This window comes from Setaria italica, chromosome III (assembly GCF_000263155.2).
Source record: "Setaria italica strain Yugu1 chromosome III, Setaria_italica_v2.0, whole genome shotgun sequence".
Classification (NCBI taxonomy): Eukaryota; Viridiplantae; Streptophyta; class Magnoliopsida; order Poales; family Poaceae; genus Setaria; species Setaria italica.
Genome location: NC_028452.1, coordinates 9,692,244 through 9,712,313, shown reverse-complemented (window position 1 = coordinate 9,712,313; position 20,070 = coordinate 9,692,244). Strand labels below are relative to the sequence as shown.

The window sequence follows — 20,070 nt, the reverse complement described above, 5'->3', positions numbered from 1 at the left end:
AGAACCAAAACAAGGTATATATATATATCAACAAATCCATGTCATCATCAGATTCCTCATTTACTCAGGGTGACATAGCGATCAAGCAGTCTCAAACTGTGAGAGGCAGACGAATCGATTCGAGTTCTTTAACCATGCATGGTGAACCTAGCCTCACGACATCCGCGCACCCGGAGGTCGCTTCCTGTGTCGGCCTTCCCCATCAATCCCCTAACCCGTGTCGGGCCCATTTCCTTTGGTGCAAGGTTCCACAGACCCGGCCTCTGCCGTTCTGTGACCACGCATGCCACCACGTGCTACGTCCAGCAGGGGAACTCCGTTCCAAGAACAATGGGGCGACCGCTCACGTTTAGGTTCAATCCGGTACTAGGCTTCCTCATCCCATACTAAGTATGAGGCTAGTACTTTCAAACACTTGATCACGAACACCACCACTGTCGGGCCTTAGCAAGTTTGCATAGACAGACGGGGCAACCATCCGACCACCAAAGAGTTACCCAAACCCTGCCCCGTCCATCGTCCTTATAGTTGTAACAGAAAGGTAGACATCCAACTCCTACAACTCGCTAGTATTCAGATCATGGGGGTAACTAAGTCATGCATCTAGGGTTTCAAGCAACTCCTATACGTAAATGCACAAGCATGTTACAGAAGGCATGCGCAAGTCTGGTAAAACAACACAGGGTTTTCATGCAACCGGGGCTTGCCTTCGAGCAAAGAGGAAGAGAACTGCTCGATTTCGGGGGCGACTTCGGCTTCTGGGGGCAGGAGCTCAGCTACACCGTCGTCTTCTGGCACTAGGTGCAACTCGTAGAAGCCGTCGGCGAGGCGCAGCTCTACACGAATGCAATGCAAGAGTTAGCATAGACGGTTATTTCAACAGCAACACTTGCAAGCCTGAGGCCAAAAACTCGCGACAAAGAGCAGGAGGGTGTGGAGGTTCAAGGGAGCTGGTGGAGATCAAGAGGTAAGGGTTGGAAAGGAACTTATGATCTGATCCTTCAACTAGAGGATTCGGTATGCTAGGGATCCTCAGACTCACGCTGAAGGGTTCCCAAGTTTTACACATACACCCTCGGGTTGAAGAAAAAGATCACAGCCGAGCCCTCGGGCGAGGCGGTTAGGGGTCGGCGGAACAGATAGGGTCGGGCGAGACGGAACCGGTGTCGAGCGGATAAGAGGGGTCGGGCGGATAAGAGGGGTCGAGCGTAGTGGACAGGGGTCGGCAGCTTACCTTCTTCCTACAAGAGAAGCTTGGGGTCGGGAAGAAACAGACTTGGGCGGAGGGACTAAGGCTCTGAACAACGGCTAAGACCGGCAGTGCTACGGCGGCTGCGGTGCTTCTTGTGGATCACAAGTGAGCTTTTACGCAGCGCGGAGGAGCAAGCGGCTTGGTGGCTTGGGGAAAAACGGAGGTGAGCGGAGATGAGAGTTCCTCCAGAACTTAGGGTGTGGCGCTGGGAGCTTGAGCAGAGAGCAAGAGAATGGCTGAAGGCAACAATGGCGGAGGGAACTCCGGCAGGCTTGCGCGTTCCCTTTTATAGCTGCTGGGACAGGAAGGGAAGCGGCCCGGGAGAGAGAAGGGGAGCGGCGCGAAGGCCGAGGAGGAGCAATGGAGTGCTCTGCCGGGGCGGCGATTGAGCGACGAGGGCGGTGGTGCAGGACTTCGGGGATGACGCCAGCGGTCATTGGGCTCTGGCGTCAGGGCGGCGCAGGAGCGGTATGCCGGTGGTTGAGATTTGGCGGAGGCGGGCGTCGTCGTGCGGAAGATTTGATGGACACGACCGGTTTAACGGCGCTAGAATCGAGGGTGCACAGGTGAGAAGACAGGCAGCCGCGGGCGCGCGGGCGAGCGGGCGAGCGCGGAGCAACAGATTGTCGGGCGGCGTCTGACAGGGCGGGGAAAAGGAGCTGTCGCTGACGTGGTCGGGGTTGGCGAAGGGGGAATCGTCGTGTAGTGAAGACCAGGTGGCGCGACTGTGTTCGAAGTGACGGAAAAGACGGGCGACATCGGGCTCTGCGGCCAGGATCTGGCGGTGTGATGATGGGTGCGGGAGGCGAGGCGCGGCAGAAAGGTTGCAGAGGGGGCTTCCGCTGCCATTGGGGAAGGGGGCGCGAGAATCCATTCGGTCGCGAGCCAGAGACAAGGCTGAGCGGCGGGCGTCGGAGAAGATGAGCCACGCGGTGGGGAGACTCTGAAGCGGGCATGCAACTCAAGTGCGCCTGTCGCGGAAGATCTGGGGAAAAAGATCTCGCAGGTCCACCGGTCGGATAGAACGGACGTTTGGGAAAGGCTTAGAAGGATCCGACGGTGAGCTGGGTTTGGCGGGGTCGGAATCGAAGCGAAGCGGGGAGGGGTCGGGTCTCAGGGGTCGGGACCGGGCGGGAGGTTGGACTGAACACTCAGGCGCGGTAACACAAGACAGATGATCAGGGGCTAGGATAAGATTAACTAGGAAGATTAGGGGCCAGTCGTCACAAATACCCTACATCCTGTTTAGGGATGTTTGTATATTGCGCCCTGCGCTTGGATGTTGAGGTGTGACCTGCCGAGTTAGGTACCCCTACCCTCCTTTATATACTCCAGGGGGCAGAGTACTAGTCGGATTACAAGGAGTCCTAGTAGAATTACACGGGATGAGTCCTAATAGGATTATAGGGGAATCCTAGTAGGAGTCTGACTTCTTCCTTCCTTACGGGTACTGGGGATGTATCCCCAACAGGCCCACATCCATAACTGCAATAGGTACACACACCAACTGACACGGAGCCCAAGGTCCAATGGCACGCCTCGCACAGCTGCCGGTATAGGTAACACAGCACAGCTGACCCCTAACTGTACGGACCCGCCTATCGGATATGATGCCAACCTCCCTGCCAGGCCCAACCACATGTATCCGGACTAGTCTTAAGAACCATCCCCAACTGTCATTGTTCTCCCTCTCAACCAATGCAAATGCCAAAGGAACCAACATGCTGTTCGCGTCACAAGATATGGCTATAAGAAGTGTGCCCCTGTATTTGCCAATAAAAAATGTACCATCAATAGAGAAAACAGGACGACAGTGCCTAAAGGCTTCCACACACTGAGGGAAGCATCAGAATGCACACCCGAATATCTACCTCCCATCCTTCCAAGCATTTGGTTTTAGGATGTACTCATAATGCATGTCTGGATTCACCACTTTTATTGCATTAAAAAGCACTGGCAGCTGCTCCTACCCAGACTCCCAATCCCCATATATCGTCTTCCACGCTCGCTGCTTAGCCCTCCAAGCTTTACCATAAGTTATCACATAACCTCCATAAATCTCCTCAACGGTTCTGATAATGTTCTAACTTTCATATTGGGTTGTTCCTTCAATATTCCCATCAACCTCTTGGCAATTAGGGTAGATGTTAACTGCGGATGTCTCACTGTAAGCTCATGGTCAGCACAATTGTGTGAACCGACAGCTTTTGTGATCTTCCACTTCCCGGTGATATTTTGCTTCCTTGCACAAACCCTCCATGGGCACCGTTGTCACACACAACTGTGTAATGGCGCTCCGCATATGAATGCAACACTTTGTAAGGTCTCTTCCGTATCACCGCAAACTCGTGCAACCACCTCTTCAATGCAGGAAGGTCCTTAAATACCCTTCCCTCCTCAATAACTATACTAGGACTAGCTTCAGGAGCTTCTAGGAGCTCATCATCACGTCTTTCTGCAAACGTCTGATCGGAAAGAGTAAGATCGCTAAACTTGTGAACTATCGGATCACGACGTCCAGGGAAGATATGCCTGAACATCTCAATATCACTCTCTGTCATCTCTCCAGCAGCGCGATCATCATCCGAATCAAGTTTCACTCTCATCTCGTATGCATCTTCATCATTCATAATTTCAACACTATTGGAGCCACGCAATCCATCTCCACATTGCACTTGCGCAGCAACTAGAGGCACATCCACATTTTCTAGAATATCTCCTGCGACATTAAGTACAAATATGAGTAAAGAATAAATTGATGGAATGAATGGGGTTAGCTCCCAACAATAGAAACTGATAAGACACTTACTCGGATCATTCTGAGTGAAAAGGAACTCATTAGGAGAGTCCGCCACATCATCAACAATCCGACAAACATGTCCAACTACTTCATTGGGGGCAGATTCAGCATCGGGAATTGTAGGTGCAACCTCCACGTCCATAACAGGTTATGGGACGGGAGGATCGAAGTGTGCCCGTTGACCCATTGGTCGGGAAAACCGACGAGTATTTGGATCAACTCCCACCCGACGAACAACCACTTCAACACTTAGGGAATGACCATTCATAACCGTTCTCACATATTTTTCCCACTAGCCTGTACACCGAATTGGGACCATCTTCCTTTGAATGTTGAGAGGGGAACCTAGGTGAAGTATGCCCTCGACTGTGATTTTATCATCTCCATGACAATGTAGCTCCTCCCGAGCCCTTGCAAGCAACTCACTAAACGAGAGTTTCTCATCAAATATCACGACCTCGCACTGCATGGCAACAAACTTAACACATCCATAGTCATCCCTTTCCACGGTGCCTCCATGATATATGCTCACTACGTTCTCCATCTAGTACATCAATATAACGACGCACAATTCATTTAGTCCATAATAAATGAAGCATTCTAAGTACGAGGTCTCTAGTATGAAATAAGATAGTATCAATTTACTACTAACTACTAAATACAACTAACTAACTATGTCATGCAACTAACTAACTATATCACATAATATGTACATATGTACTTAACTATACAACTACTTAACTAAATATCGTAATAACTAGTTTACGTAAATAAAATTGGACATCCAACTAATTAAATAGTATCATGAGTATTCTCTATTCCTTCTATCATTGCAATTCATAAAAAAACTACCAAATTATATTAGTTTTCATATCTAACAATTCTATCTATCTATCAATTTATCTATCTAACTATTTTATCTAACAATTCTACCTACCTATCTAAATTCTAACTAACTATTCTAATTTATCTAACAATTCTACCTACCTATCTAAATTCTACCTTCTTTATCTATCTAGTTAACTATAACTTTTCTTAGAGTTTTACCTCACCGGTGCACACCGGCGGCAAGGGGTGGGGGCAGGCGCCGGGCGGGGGTCGGGCGACCTCCGACCGTGGAGGACGCGGGCGCCGGGCCGTGGGCCACCGGTCGAACCGGGGGCGGCCAGCCTCCGGACAAGGCGGCTCCGGGCGCCGGGCGGGGCCGGGCGGCCTTCGGGCGGGCTCGGGCGTGGGGCGGCTCCGGGCGGCCGGGCGGGGGCGAGCGGGGGCGAGCGGCCTCTGGGCGGCGACGGCGGCGGCAGGCTCCGAGGGCGGCGGCGCGGGTTTGAAACAAGATTGGGAAATGAAACAGACGCGCAAAAGGAAGGAGGGGCGGTGCTGTGGTACAAGGCTTGGCGCCAGCCCACCGATCTTGGCGCCAAGCTACCACCCACCCGCTCGCTCGCCACGTCATCCATGCCACGCCATGTAATCCATGCCATGCCACGTGGTCACACCATTGTGGGAACGTTGTAGCCCGGCGCCAAGTTAAGTCTCCATTTTTGGAATTGGTCCCGCTAGGGGTCTATTTGTGAAAAAATTTCACGAAAAGGCTCAAAATAAAAAATAAAAAAAAAGTCGGCCAGCGCATGCAGTGACTAGTGACTAGTGCCGGCCGTTGCATCATTGTTCTCTGATTCTCTCTGACGCTGCCGATCGAGCCTGCCGATCGCGCGCGTGCCGTGCCGTGGACTCGTGTCGTGAGGTCCTGGAACAGGAGCTAGCGGGGGGCGCGCGTACGTGTCTCCACCAGCCAACCTTTTGCTCCTGTACCAATGACGTGCTACGCCGCTTCCTTGTTCCTTGGCCGGAGGTTCAAGCAGCTGCGTGCACGACGACACCGCTGTGGAGACTGGAGTTCAAGCACCAAGCGGCAGCAGCCCAGCAGCCCGCAAAGCTCCCAGTCCAGATGCCTCAACTGGAGCCGATAATTCACGTGTAGCGCAGCGTGCCGGCAGCCCGGGCCCCGGGGCGGCTCGGCTCGGCTCATGACTAGCCCGCACGGTGACCGATTCACCGATCGATTCCGTAGGGCGCCACGGCACGGCAGTCCCCCCGCGCCCAAGCGATCGGGCTGGCATTCTGCGCGGAATCCTTTGCGAGCGTGTCGTGCTGACACTGGAGAAGAGAATCCTTCGCCTATCCGGGTCCTCCGGGGGGAATCCGCAGCTGTCGTTTTCAGTAGAAGCGAGAGGAATTCAGACGCACCGGTTCTTCCAAGAGTGGAAGAAACCGCTGTTTCTGACCATACTCGTCGTGCCAGGATTCCGCTTGATGTGTTCCCGTGCGCACATTACGCGGCTGGATCATCGACTGAAAAGACGATTACAAGTGTACAAGCAACTTAGCTTCTCCCGTATGGAACAACACCTGAGGCCATCCATACACAGGGATGGGTACCAGAAACCATGCACCACCGTCGGTTCGCTTGCAATTGCAAGTATGCACACTCGGGGCCTTGGCAGTTCTTGCACTCCTGAGATGCCAGTTGCCCAGATCCATCAGGAGTCAGTCTCAGGTCGTTCCATCAGCTCACCGGGACACCGGCGGGCTCAACACCTCACCATATTCTAGGTCCCGGACCGGCTCCGCAACGGCAAAGCGGATCTGCCAAGTACAGAACACAACACCAAAAAACAGGTTAATTCATTAAAAAAACTTACAGGACGACCGTACAAGGGGTCTTCCAAAGTTCTTGCCGTGCGTGCTCTTGGGATTCAGTTTGCCCCGGGCCACTGAAATGGGAAAACAAATTGAGAAACCCTTTCAGAGGGGATCAATTTTTACTGAATTCTATTGGTTGCGTTAGAGTGTAACTGATTTATGATCTGGCATCTAAATTAGGATGGAAGCAGGCTTTAAGGGTCGTGCACACCGCTCGTCATGTAATGCATCACCGAAATGTCTAGGAGGGCAGGGAAGAAATGGAATTGCTATCCTAACTTTTAAGTATAATTATCCAGACGCTGAAAATATAAATTCCATATCAACTAATTTAGGGAAAATATTAAGTTCTAAAACAATCAGAACTTACCTTGGCAGACCACAATGTACAGCAGCACAGATTCCATGGAAATGGACATGTTAGGTAGATAAATCTCCAGTATCGGCACTACATGATCAAAGCCATCACTGAGGGCAAAAAGCAAGTCAGTTGTAGAAATATAACAATGGATGTAAAGTTTATGCGAATAAAGTACCTGAGTACTGTACTCCTTGATCACATAATTGAACAAGAACAGCAATTTCTGCAATTCTTCATATAATTACAAGTGGATTCCTTCTTTGTCAGACTTTATCTCTATGTTGTGAGTACTCAAAAAATATGCGAATAAAGTACCTGAGCACTAACCCTTTCTTTGCCAATCATGGAAATGGAACGTTTTACCCTAAGTTGTGAGTACTAAAAAATGTGATAACATGCATAACTGATCTCCAAGAGCATTTAACCTGTCGGCTTCTACATCAATATATAGACCGGCATTTTCGGCCATCTTCTGCTGTTTTACTGATTATCTGGAGTTAAGTAATTTTTACCGGCATTTCCTTTTACTGATTTAACCTGCCAGCTTCTCAATCAATATTCAGTGTCCTAGTCATCTTCTACCGTTTCGTTCTCGTTGGAGGTAGTAATGAACGGTGTAGGAGGAAGAGAAAGGAAATGAAGGAATATTACTGAGAGTATAAAGATGTCGTATGTGTTTGCCAAGTATGCTTACCTTGGTATAGTTTCAGAGGTTAAGGGAAGGTCATCTATATGATCTGAAACACTAGCACCTTATCCTTGGGAAAACAAAAACAACATAGATTGACGGAGTATCAAATGAAAGAAGGAAACTATTTACGCACAGTAATAGTTGCATCACTTATCTTCATGGAAATCATGTACTTATTGACAGGAACTAATTGAACAAAATGAAAACTCAAGAAACACAATATGCAAGCTTAGGATTGAGAACGTCAGTCATAATTGGGGAGCATGAATACTAATCAAAGTAGTAAAATCCAATCTAGTCATGACCGGTGCTCGACCCCTTAATAATGGAGTGATGTCCTTTTTTAAGGTAGTGAAATCAAAGTATTTTGCAGAATGGTCAGTTGCGAAACCAAAACAGGGGAAGTTCCAGGACCAGGAACACAGGAATTCAACCAGACGTGTGCAGTGAGGACCAGCAAATAAAGCCAATAGAACTGGAGACACTAAACACTCCGCTATAGCATATGGAGTAAAGATCTCCAATTGTAGTAGCCACATAGTTCATGACGTTCATACGATTTTTCTTCCCCAGAACTCTACATGACCAAACCTATCCAAAATCTGGTTCTGACCCTCCCAGACTAACAGTCTCAACAACTAAATCTTGAGTTGAACATAATCACCTACAGAGATCTGGAGTCATCAATCCTTCCTCCAAAAATGTCATACCCAGGTCTGTGACAAACAATCTGTCAATCAATAAACCTTAGCTAACTCAGTTCCACCAGCCAACTCTTCGGTTTGGCTGGTGGAGTCAGTTTGATTAGTAGCTTCCACCTCTATGTCTTCTTTATACCGGAACTGACTTTCGAGGACATCATCTACATTGTTGGGTGGGCACCGGTCAGCATGATTCCTAGCTTTCGTTTGGCAGAAGCACTCTGGCCATGAGTTTGTGTAGAAAGACTCTAGATGGATGCGCTTGTGGGGGGTGCCAAAATGGGTGTTGAACATGACCTGCCTGACTCTCCTCAAATCCAGATGCATGCCCTTCCTCCCTGTCCATGAATATCGGAGCAAGGGCCTTCCTGTTTGGTGTGATTGTGGTTCGGAAACCATAGTATAGGCGATGACCCATGAGATTGTTTGCGAAGTTGCTCGGGCCGTCATATGTGGGTATAAAAATGTCCGACAGGAGACAGACCATGTAATCAACTGCTGATCCTGCTAGCCCTCGGGTATTTTCTTCCAGCTTTCCACTTCCGACCATACTATGGTTTTCTAGACGTGGAAACATAGCCTTGAAATGGCTTCATGAAGCTTTTCCCACCAAAGAGCTTGCCAGAAGCAAGGTAAATCCGTGTTGTGTTATCATATCCTATAGCACACAGAATAAGACCTACCTGCAAAACAATATAAATAGAACATTTTTCCGTTATTTAGGGAAATGTTTATTCAACGGAAAAGTCAGTTATGATGGCTATGATATTTATTTTTCATATACTGTCATCCCACATTTTTGTGCTTTAAAGAAATATTACTAGAAGGAACAAGGTCTATTGTGGACCTCAAACTAACCATTGCCATGTGTGGGTCAAAAATGTACGGCTTAGTCTGAGGGCCAAAGTTCTCTGGTGCTCTGGTTATGTGGTTCGAGGACGAAAAAGGTAGGCATGCATGAACTCCCGTATTTAATATTTTTATATAAGCTTCAGCTTTGCTCCTTATAATCACTTTTCACCAATCAAAATGGTTCATTTAATTGGTGCATCTAGTGTCAAGACACCCTAAAAGTTGGAAGTTTGGAAGCTCCACTAGAAAAAGCATGCTTAGAAGCTTAACACACCCATACTTAGACTGTGATATATATCCATGCCAAGTTCAAACTCAATCTGGATGATGTATACAAAAATCACAAATTCAGCTGAATTTTTCATTTTGTATACATCAATCCAGATTGAGTTTGAACTTGAAATTTGGGATACATATATGTCATAACATGAAGTATGGTTGTGCTATTTTTTAAAAAAATATTCCAACCATACCACCACCTCAAGTGCACTTTTCATTTATAATGTCAATCAAATCTAGGACCAGACCCCACATGTCATTGACTAGCTTGATGGTATAAATAAAAAGTGCATCTAATTTGGTGTATGGATTCAAATCACCTTTTGTTGAAGCTTCTAGGTATGTTTTTTATGGAATTTTCAATTTTCCAACTTTTAGGGTGTGTTCACCCTAGATGCACCCTCATTTAATGCCAAAAACATGGAATGGTATACAACGTTCAAGCAATCATGGAAACTAGAACAGCATACATACAAATCATGAATAGCAAAAACAATATGATGTAGATCAGAGATTGTGTGGGTCTTGCTTTTAGTGGAATGATAAATTCTCCATGATACGTAAAGACAAGGTACAAACAATAGCAAGTACACAGCAAGATCAAGTATTCATGTTACCTATATTTAGTAACAAACTGTTGGTCACTTAAATTGAAAATGTAATATAAATTCAAAAACGTACCTATGGAGCTAAGCTGAAAACAAAATGCACTGCACCTGACTAGGTACTGAGCCTAAATTTGTACCCCCATCCAGAGTAATTAACTTTTAGTGTCGGCACACAATTAGATTATATATTAGTACTCGACAAACATCAGGAACAATGTCTATAAGAAGAATCAGTACCTCTTCTGGAGTTAAAGGGCACTTTCCAATGAGCCTTCTTTCCCTGTAGACAATTGTCTTTTCTGGAAAATGTTCTTTCCGATACTTCAACAGGATTTCCTGTTCTTTTTTTTATAGTTCTTTTTTTTATAGAATACGCAGGAGAGCTGCGCATCATTCAATTAAGAGGAATTAATATAGAGTTGGTACAACGCGGGCCGTTAACCGGGCACTCGCACACGGTAAAGGAAATAGACAGAGATTACATATGTTATGGGGGGCGTCTAGGGGCCGAACTTATGACAGAAGAGCCGTAACGCTAGCTAGAGGTTAGGGGGCTGCCAACCAAAGGCTTCCATGTTTCGGGCACCACTCTGAATCCAAAGCGATGCTTCTTCGGCAATGAGCAGCAGGAGTTGTTGCGGTGTTCTAGCAACGGAAGTGGCAAAGGCTCGGCCGTTCCTTTCTTTCCATAACCACCAGCAGACCAGCATGACAGTAGAATCGAGGCCTTTAGCTTTGACACTGGTCATGTTGGACCGAATAGAGAGCCACCAATCAATCAAGTTGGAATCCGCGGTGAGGTTCGGTAGCTGATTGTTAGTTCTTTGTCCAACCTGAAGCCACACCTGACGGGCATAGGCACAGTGACTGAAGAGGTGATCCACCGTTTCAGCAGCTTGGCCACAGAGATTGCAGTCATCAGTGACCTGCAACCCATGCCGCTTGCGCCTTGCGGCGGTCCAGATCCTACCCTTGGCCGCAAGGCAAAGAAAGAACTTGACTTTCAAAGGTGCCCAAGCGCGCCACACGGTCCTGAAGATCGGCGAAACAGTGGAGCCGTGGAAGAACATGTGGTATGCCGATCGGGCGGAGTATGACCCACAGGTTTCCCAACGCCAGGAGATGACATCCTCGATGCCGCTGTGCAAATGGACAGCGGCAACCACATGCCAAAGTTGGACGTACTGCGTGAGGCCACTGACTGTAGCTCGTCCGACAATATCGCGGATCCACACCTTGTTTGTCAGGGCAGCCGCTACGGTTCTGGTTCTCTTTATTTTGGGCTTAACCATGGCACAAAGGTCTAGAGCAAGGAAGCACGGTGAGGAGTCCCCCAGCCAATTGTCCTCCTAGAAAAGAGCAGTGTTACCATCCCCTAGTTGAACCAGGATCGATTCTTGGAAGACACTGCGGAGGTTCTTGTCCCTGTCGAAATCAGTGCCTAATTGGATCCACGGGCGCTGCGTATCCGTTCTTCTGAGCCACATCCAGCGAAGCCGAAGAGTTTGAGAGGAGAGCTTGAGGTCCGGAATCCCCAGGCCCCCAAACCTACAAGGCCTGCATGCAGTTGGCCAGGAGATGGCACAGAGTCCCCCCCCAGCTTTGGTCTTCCCTGCCCAGAGGAAACCTTTGCGATTCTTGTCGATCTCGCGCAGCACCCAGTCCGGGACGTCCAGCGCAAGGAGTGTATGTGTGCAAACCGAGGACATCACCGATTTGACGACCGTTAGCCTCCCAGCTTTGTTCATGAGTTGTGCCTTCCAACCGGGGATCTTGCTAGCAACTTTATCGATGAGGGGTTGGAAATGGGATTTCCTCAAGCGCCCCACCGATAGAGGTAATCCAAGGTACTGGATGGGGAATGTAGCAATCTGTGCAGGAAGAATGTCCCTAATTCTGGAAATCTGCTCGTCAGTACAGTGGATCGGCGCCAGCTGACTTTTGTGGAAGTTTGTCCGGAGGCCAGATGCTTGGCCAAAGAAGTCGAGCACAGACTTGATCGTGATGACGTCCTGGACGCGCGGCGTCGCAAAGATGACGACGTCGTCAGCATATAGTGAGCATTGGTGGTGTATCCCACAGTTAGCTGGGGAGGAGAGCACCCCCTGCTGGGCAGCCGCAGCCAGAAGGCGGTGAAGGACTTCCATGACAAGGATGAACAACATCGGGGAAAGGGGGTCTCCTTGCCGTAATCCCCTAGCATTCCGGATGGATCTTCCAGGGGTTCCATTTCCTGTTCTTTTGGGGTCAATATGTCGATGCACCTGCAATTTTCATTTTGGAAGTAAGGTATGTTCATGTCTAGCAACACAAAAACGAAACTACATGGCAAGGCATGCAAGTAATAACCACTACATATAACAGATTTTCATGTATAGGTTATCAACAATAGTCAAAATTAATGAATTGAATAAGAGAATAATTTTCTAAACTAGTACCAAGGACTGAAAATGGCCATTATGACTTTATCTTAATAATTTGATATCTATGAATGAATAATGTTATGAGTTCCACGTAACTACGTAAGGGCCATGTTTGACCCTCGTCAAGACTTTCCTAAGCCTACAACAACAACTAGCCCCAAACGAGTTGGGGGTAGGCACTTTCTTAAGCCTGCTACATAAAAAAGAAAACAGGGATAGGCTTCTCCACCAATGGATACACTTCAGCATTAAGCAATCACACACTGTGGTTTGATCAAAGTCCTACCCAGCATATGCAAGCATATCCAGCTCAAACCGAAGATGTATTGACATGAAATGGCCTTCTGAACGAAGTTACTTCACTATATCACTGCTTGTTTTCATGATATTTGGCGTAAATCGTAGTGCGTGATAATTCACCCTGCATCTCAACCTCTGGAGTTCTGGATCATCAATTTCTTCTGCCAAATGGTGTGAAAATGGAGTTAAATATATCGCACCATACTTCCTTATCTTCTTCAGAGCAGTTGTTCTGTACCAAGTAACCGGTGCATCTCTAGGTGGATCAATCTGTAAGGACAAAAAGTGTTCCATAAGTATAGAATATCTAGAAAATGTTGAATTTTCAAAGATAGAAAAAGTGACTTTAGTATAGCTAAATTTAGCGTACCACTGTGCTCTAAATATATTCACCTTATATGCTTTGAGCTTCTTGGCCTTTCCCTGTGCCGTGATTTTTGGAACGCTCATAACAATTCGAACATCATGTTTCAATGTCTTGATGAAGTGGGGAACGTCATATAAATCTACAAAACCACTGGTCCCATACATAAATGGAAAAGAACTATAAGTAAACACCAACCGAGAACAATCTTGTGGATCATTCAACGTAAACAAGTTGAACAGGAAGGTGCAAAGCAAGAGAAGAAGTGAACTCAATGTAAATGTAGAAAATGGGATCTCATTATAATTACCAAATAAATTATCTTGCAAGGAGTGCAGCATACTAACATGCAATGGCCACCTTATTATTTGAAAATCATAGTCAGGTGTTTTAAATCTTAGTTTTTTGTTTGTCCAACTAATTTTTCACCATAACTTCTTAACATCTTCATGATGGCATTACCCAAAAACGAAAATATGGATTTCAAAGTATGTCAATAATATCTGCATTGTTACAATCTTTAACAAAAAGAAGTTTCAGTTTTTATAACTTAGCTCAGAATTCATTATCTAGTATACTATGCACAAACTTTCAGGCAGGATGCTGAAAAGGTGACAAACTGTAATGTCCTACATAAGGGTCCGTAGACTATAATTTAACTGGAAAAGTTTCCTCCTAGAGCCCTATTACGATGGACTTGGATTATGTCAATATCTAATGGTAATACCATGTACACTAGGCATAAAAAGCATTATGAAACTATATAAATCAATTAATGCAAACCGCAGAATATTTGATAAGAGAAGTTCTGCAGTGAACTTTGGGGGGACACTTCTTTTACTTTGTAGGAAGAAAAAATACTGCTCGGACAGAAGGAATCATGAAGAACACAGGGTTTGGTAACATTGCATGCAATGATGTTCCTGTATGATAGACATTTCAGACTTATGTACCTCTCATCATGCCAGAATGAATTTGTGTCTAACTCTAGCAGCACTAGTGTAGCATTCATGATTCGTGCTACAACAACAGCATTACATATCTACAAAATCAAGGCAGCAGTAATCTTAAATCTCTCAGCTATGTTGCCATGAGTACATAAAATTTGCATGATAATACTTTAGAGGCAAAGTTTTTTATATTAATCTTACTGCACTGTGTTGTTGGGTCAAACCGCCATTGCACTGGACGCGCAAGTACCCATTGCTCTCAGATTCAGTTGGTGGGGCTGCAAGTAGAGAGATCGCATTTCAGAATTTCATTTTGCCATCACCTGGAATGGCATAAGGTCAGACCAGTAACTTTTGGGAGGATACAGAGAAAAACTTATGAGGCCAATAGGTACGTGGTGCAGAAGATGCTCTCCAACCATTTGAATCTGCAGTTCTCCACAACTCATTTGCAACAAAATGCTTGAGCAGTAGCACTGATGTCAGTATAAGATATAATTTGGTAGAAATTCAAATAGGCATTGTATATACAATTCAATTCCACGCATTTAGCATAACTCAATCAATAGGTCGAATGAACTGAAACTGAAAATATACGTGATGCACCAATATCTAAGAAAATTGGGCCATTTCTTTTTAACATTAGTCCTTATCCATTAAATATTGTCTCAACTGTCAATTTTATAAACGTCCTTATATTTATGTCGTGATCCGCTAGCATGCTTCAATGTTTACAGGTCTACTGCTATGACATTATTTGCAGAATAATTTGCTTTAAATGTTCCATCAGGGATTTGCTTCGCAAAGTGCCTTGGTTAGCACCAGCACATGCATAGCGATAGCCTCTCACCATTCACTTTAACTCTCATGGCATTGCTATCGACCTTCCCTCCAATGCCAACCAGAACAAACAGCACAACGAAATCACTATAGAAACAGGCATGGGCGAGGCGAGCACACCTGGACCCTGTACGTGCCGAGGAGGCCAACGGAGGAGGAGGACCAGAGCCAGATGGTGCCGGTCAACAGCACCGCTACGGCGACCCACAGCCGCGCTGGTCCACGGTGCCGGCGCAGTGACGTTTCGCTGCCGATGCCCCTGCGAGCGCGGTTCGCCGAAGCAATAGAATCAGCGACACAAAATAGACCACAATGACAAAAAAAAATCGCGGGAAAGGAATTGGGGGACGGATCGCTGCTGGAAGCGGGCGGCTCACCTCCGCATTGGGATCGTGAGGTTAGGATTAGGTCGCGGGCGGGGGATTTGATCGTGCCGCGTGCGAAGGGTTCGGACTTCGGACTTCGGACCTGGACGAGGGCGATTGCGGGAGCAGAGCCGGACGTGGAAAATGATTGAACTTTAGATTGAATTAAACTAATAATTAGACAGCTAATAGGTAAGATTAATGATTATAATTTCAGATTGAATTTCAGTGTGCGCTAATGATTATAATTTCAAACAATTTGACAAAGAGATTGTGATTGACAGTGGATGAGTGGAGCAACTGAACCCGACCGCGTCGCGCTCGCGCCCCCTTGGTTGGTTGCTTGCCTGCTTCTGCGCACTTCCCCACCGCCGCACTAGCTAACTCCGGTCACCCTGCACCCGACCACACGGCGCACGGCCTCAGCGTGGGGCCACGCCTCCAGCCTCTAGGCCGCCGCCGCTCCGATCCGATGCAGCGCCGTCCAGCCGATCTGGAAGTGCCTGCGCGCCGCTGGCAATCGGGCGAGTTTTCGAAGGCGCAGGTCGGCGTGCGCCTGGGCTGGGACTGGCGGACTTTCTGGGGCTGCTAATCCTGTTACTGATGGGCCTTTGCTCTGTTGCCTGTGCTGGGCCACACGCCACACGTCTAGGGCCAATCCACGGTGAAACTACATGGGCCATGGAAAATAAGTGTGCCCCTCTATATAATTTTGAAATGTAATTATGATTTTATCCCTTTTTTTAACTTTGTATTTTGATCTTTACTACTCACAAGTCCAGACAAAGCGATTGGGAGCTGTGAACGTAGAAATAAGACAAAGCCAAAGCAAAAGCTAGCACATCTATATCAACGTCTAAAAATGTGCTCGGTAGAGTGGTGGATCCATTCTCAACACAACACCAGTAGTGCAAGAACCCCCTAAACCGCCAAGCGAGAAAAGGACCCAACATCCAACAATAGTAGTGGCAGCAGAATTAGGACTGTCACCTTGTTGCAAATCAAGTCATACAAAAGAATGGGGAAAACACATGTCCTTGTTGCAAATCAAGTCATACTAAAGCACACGTGGTTTCATATCAAACTTAACCCCCTCCAAGTAGATGAATGTATATTAGGACTATGTATATACAAGAGAGAAGCACACTCCATTGTAACGGATGAGATCTTTTGTTTTAATAAAGAGGAGAGGCTTCATCTACAATTTGTGTTTGTGGTTGTCGTCATGTCGTGTGAGACGGAAGGAAGCAAAGGAATGTGAGTGTCAATGGTCTAAATATATAATAATTATAAGAATTATACAACTAATATAGAAGGGTCCATAGCTCAGTGGTAGAGCAATTGACTGCAGATCAATAGGTCTCCGGTTCGAACCCGGATGGGCCCTTAATTGATAACTTTTTTTTTAGCAAATCTGAAGGGCAACAGGATGTTTCCATAACTATGAAACGACAGCCCTATGGGCGATGGAGAAAAAAAATCATATATGATAAATTTTTGGAACTTTCACGGCTCATCTCATCATAAGAAATTTTGGTTCACGAATGGAGTATACAAAGACAATTTTATTATTCTTAGTCTAGCATATCATCAACATCCTTGCAGTCCAAATAGGGCCTCAGACAAGATAGAAATGCACCTGAGAAAAACTATATTCACAAGTAACTTAAAATGGCACAAGAGCATACAAAATTTTCTGCATGGTATCAATGTATCGCGGTCTGTCTCTCTGATATAGCATCCTCCATAAATCTAACCAGAAGGAGAACAGCACAAGATTTTCCTTAAAAAGGAAGACAAAAAGATGGTCTATGCATTGGAACTATTTCCACAATGCTCCTTTAAATGACATCATTTTGTTAACTAATCTTTCCAGCCATCTTTTGTCGATCTCCTTGGAGCGAGACCTTTGGAGGATGGGTTGGGCATAGGTTTGGATGGTGTCATCGGCGCTTCCTCATCATCCCAGTCATCTCCCCAATTGTCGTCCCACTTATCAGATTGTTTGTGTTCTTTCTTACCTCCAGTCGAAACCGGTAGATCAGCTGTGTCGAGCTTCTGGTATGCAGGGCCACCATCTTGCTTGCGCATCCTCCGAAGTTTGATGCACACTCCCACCACAGCAAGGAGAAGAAAGACAGGTACCAGCGCGTATGTTGAGGTAAACGGCATCCGTATGACTCTGCCAGTCTCCCTTGTGATTGCACTGTGAATGTTAACAGTACAGGATTCTCCTGCAACTTTGAGGATTATGGCCGTGCTGTTTGCAGCATCACTGATGGAAACCCTGACCTGTGTCTAAATTAAAAATGACAACAAAAGAGCAGAAAAAAAGGTTTAGTAGACCACTCAAATACACTTGAACCAAATCAAAGATAAGAACAACAGCATGTTACTAAAACAATAGTTTTATAATTCATAAGCTAGTACAACTAAACATGTATATTATTGACGACATATGGAAAATTAAACCAGAAAGCCCAATGGTATAGCTAAAGGGTACACTATTCTTTTATACCTCATTATGACCATTTGCTTCAACATGGACAGTATCTTCAGCTAAACTAACATAATCCGGAGCTGTGATGCTAACATCAAGTGGGTCCACGCCTTTGTTGTCCATCAGAAGTGAGAGAGCTAGTGAATCTGGTTCCAACAATATCAAATTAAGCATGGTTAGAGCTCAAAAGAAGGAACACAACCACAGAAAAATATGAAACACGCATCAGAATGCATATAGAGAATAAATATGTTTTAAAAAAATTCCTGTGGGTAAATAAAGGTGACGGGTGTCAAAAAGGAAACACGAATTTCTAAATTCTCTAGGAAACTATTAAAATCAACTATAATTGGTCAAATACTGCTTGGATGTTAAATTTTAGCTGAACATAAGTATCTGGCCTTCAAATTTGATGCCTATTTGGGAATTTAATGCCTGGATTGGAAACATTTCTCCTAGGAATAGGTTCTGGTATATGAGTTCTTGGACAGATGTAAGCTCAAAGTTAGGGGATGTAAAAATTGATGTTCACATTCAAATATTCTCAATAGCAAATTTAAAAGTAAGAAATCACAACTTTTGAATGTCAGGGTTCTGTATAATGGAATGGTATTAGTAACTGTGGTAACACAATAGCAATCAGCCCTTAAGTAAAGAATTCTTAGTTCATAGGATTAGTCACAATGACAATAAGGGAGAATACTAAATGGCTAGAAAAGAAAAATCACCTTCTCCCGGAACTTTTAAGCAGCCGATGAATTTCTTATTTTCAATAATACATCTATGTGACGGATCACACCCCATAATAAGAGGATCTTGCAAGAAATCTTTTGCTTGTGAAGATTTTGTTCCGCTGTTATCTTTGTTCTTTGGCTGCGGTATTGAGTCATCTCTTCTGATGTTGGTTCCTTCTGTTGAGTTATCCTTCTTATTGTTCCCACTGTTATCATTCTTGACTCCTCCATTCTCGTGGGCCACATGCTCTTTATTAGGATCTGGTTCATCATGGTGTTCTAAATTCTCAACACCTGACTGTGCACTAGAGCCATCACCATTTGTTTCGACTGGTAGCGTATCCGCACTATCCTGAATCCAAAAGGAAAGATGTTACCACATTGAAAACCCATACATAATTGCAGTGCCTGTTAGTCAAATGGACCTCTGATTCAGCGTGCTTGCTTATTTGAAACTGAGTTCAGCATAATAGGTGTTTCAGCATTGGACTTACAGCCCCTGAAGCTATCAGTATTCTCACTGGTTATTTGAATTTGCAGAATTGTGCCAAGAATTGGGGAACTTGTTTGGGATCAATTGAAAGCACAAGCAATGACTATTTGATCTGGACACTTAGATTTTGTGCAACAACCTTATCTCCCTAGTGTTATTTTTGTTGATTAAAACGCTAGATCAAAGTTAGTACAGCTTTTGTAAGCTAACGGGGATGCCTCGGTGCTAAATCACACTCGGCCTACATATGCGTCTAGCGGCTTCAAAACCATCCAAATCCGATTAAGCAGCAAGTCTGCTCAAAACAAGCACCTAAAGGCAACTGGAACTCCTGTGTTAAGCGCATGCCCCAGATCGCGTGAGCAGCAGCGCAGCTCGTCATCCGGACCATCAACTATGCGGAAGGGAACAGGGCAGACCGTAGAGCAGAAGAAAAATCCCGGTTCTCACCTTTGCTACGGCGACCACGGCGAAGACGGCCACCAGGAGCAGCGCACCGCCCCACCGCATCCCCGCGAACGACAGCCGCGCGCGGCGCGCGGCGCGGAAGACCGAGTCCAACCGAGCCGGCCCGCGCGCCGGCGGCCGGGGATCTGGAGGGGAGCGAGCGCGCCCGGCGAGAAGGTGGGGTTGAAACGGAGGCGACGGGCGACGAACGCGCACTAGTACAAGCCCGGCGGAGTACGAGAGGGGAAAGACCCGAGGAGTTGGAATTGGAAGGCTGGCTCCTGGCTGTTCCGCGCGTGTCGTGCGCCTCGTATGAAAAAGGAGAAAATGCCAGAGAAAACAGGCACAAGGAACGAGGGCAGCCAGAACTGGGAACGGGAAGTGTTTGGTTGGGTATTCTATCG

General features: G+C 46.2%; 1 protein-coding gene, 1 non-coding gene and 1 pseudogene across 3 annotated transcripts; 1 reads left to right on the top strand and 2 right to left on the bottom strand.

Moving 5' to 3' along the window:
- Positions 1 to 6,626: 6,626 nt before the first annotated feature.
- LOC101754457 lies at positions 6,627 to 15,512 on the bottom strand (annotated as a pseudogene).
- Positions 15,513 to 16,807: 1,295 nt separating this feature from the next.
- TRNAC-GCA lies at positions 16,808 to 16,879 on the top strand. The gene has a single exon. It is a non-coding gene; the product is annotated as a tRNA-Cys (tRNA).
- Positions 16,880 to 17,042: 163 nt separating this feature from the next.
- On the bottom strand, positions 17,043 to 20,014 carry LOC101784147. Of its 2 annotated transcripts, none has more exons than XM_022825499.1 (4): positions 19,670 to 20,014; positions 18,721 to 19,078; positions 18,011 to 18,138; positions 17,043 to 17,784 (listed from the first exon to the last, which is right to left on the bottom strand). In XM_022825499.1, the coding sequence occupies exons 1-4, from the start codon at positions 19,727 to 19,729 to the stop codon at positions 17,356 to 17,358; spliced, it is 975 nt and encodes a 324-aa protein (XP_022681234.1). In that variant the 5' UTR covers positions 19,730 to 20,014; the 3' UTR covers positions 17,043 to 17,355. The 2 variants fall into 2 exon arrangements, with proteins under 2 accessions (XP_022681234.1, XP_004961159.1); XM_004961102.3 differs by having other exon boundaries at positions 17,043 to 17,790; positions 19,670 to 20,007.
- Positions 20,015 to 20,070: the final 56 nt, after the last annotated feature.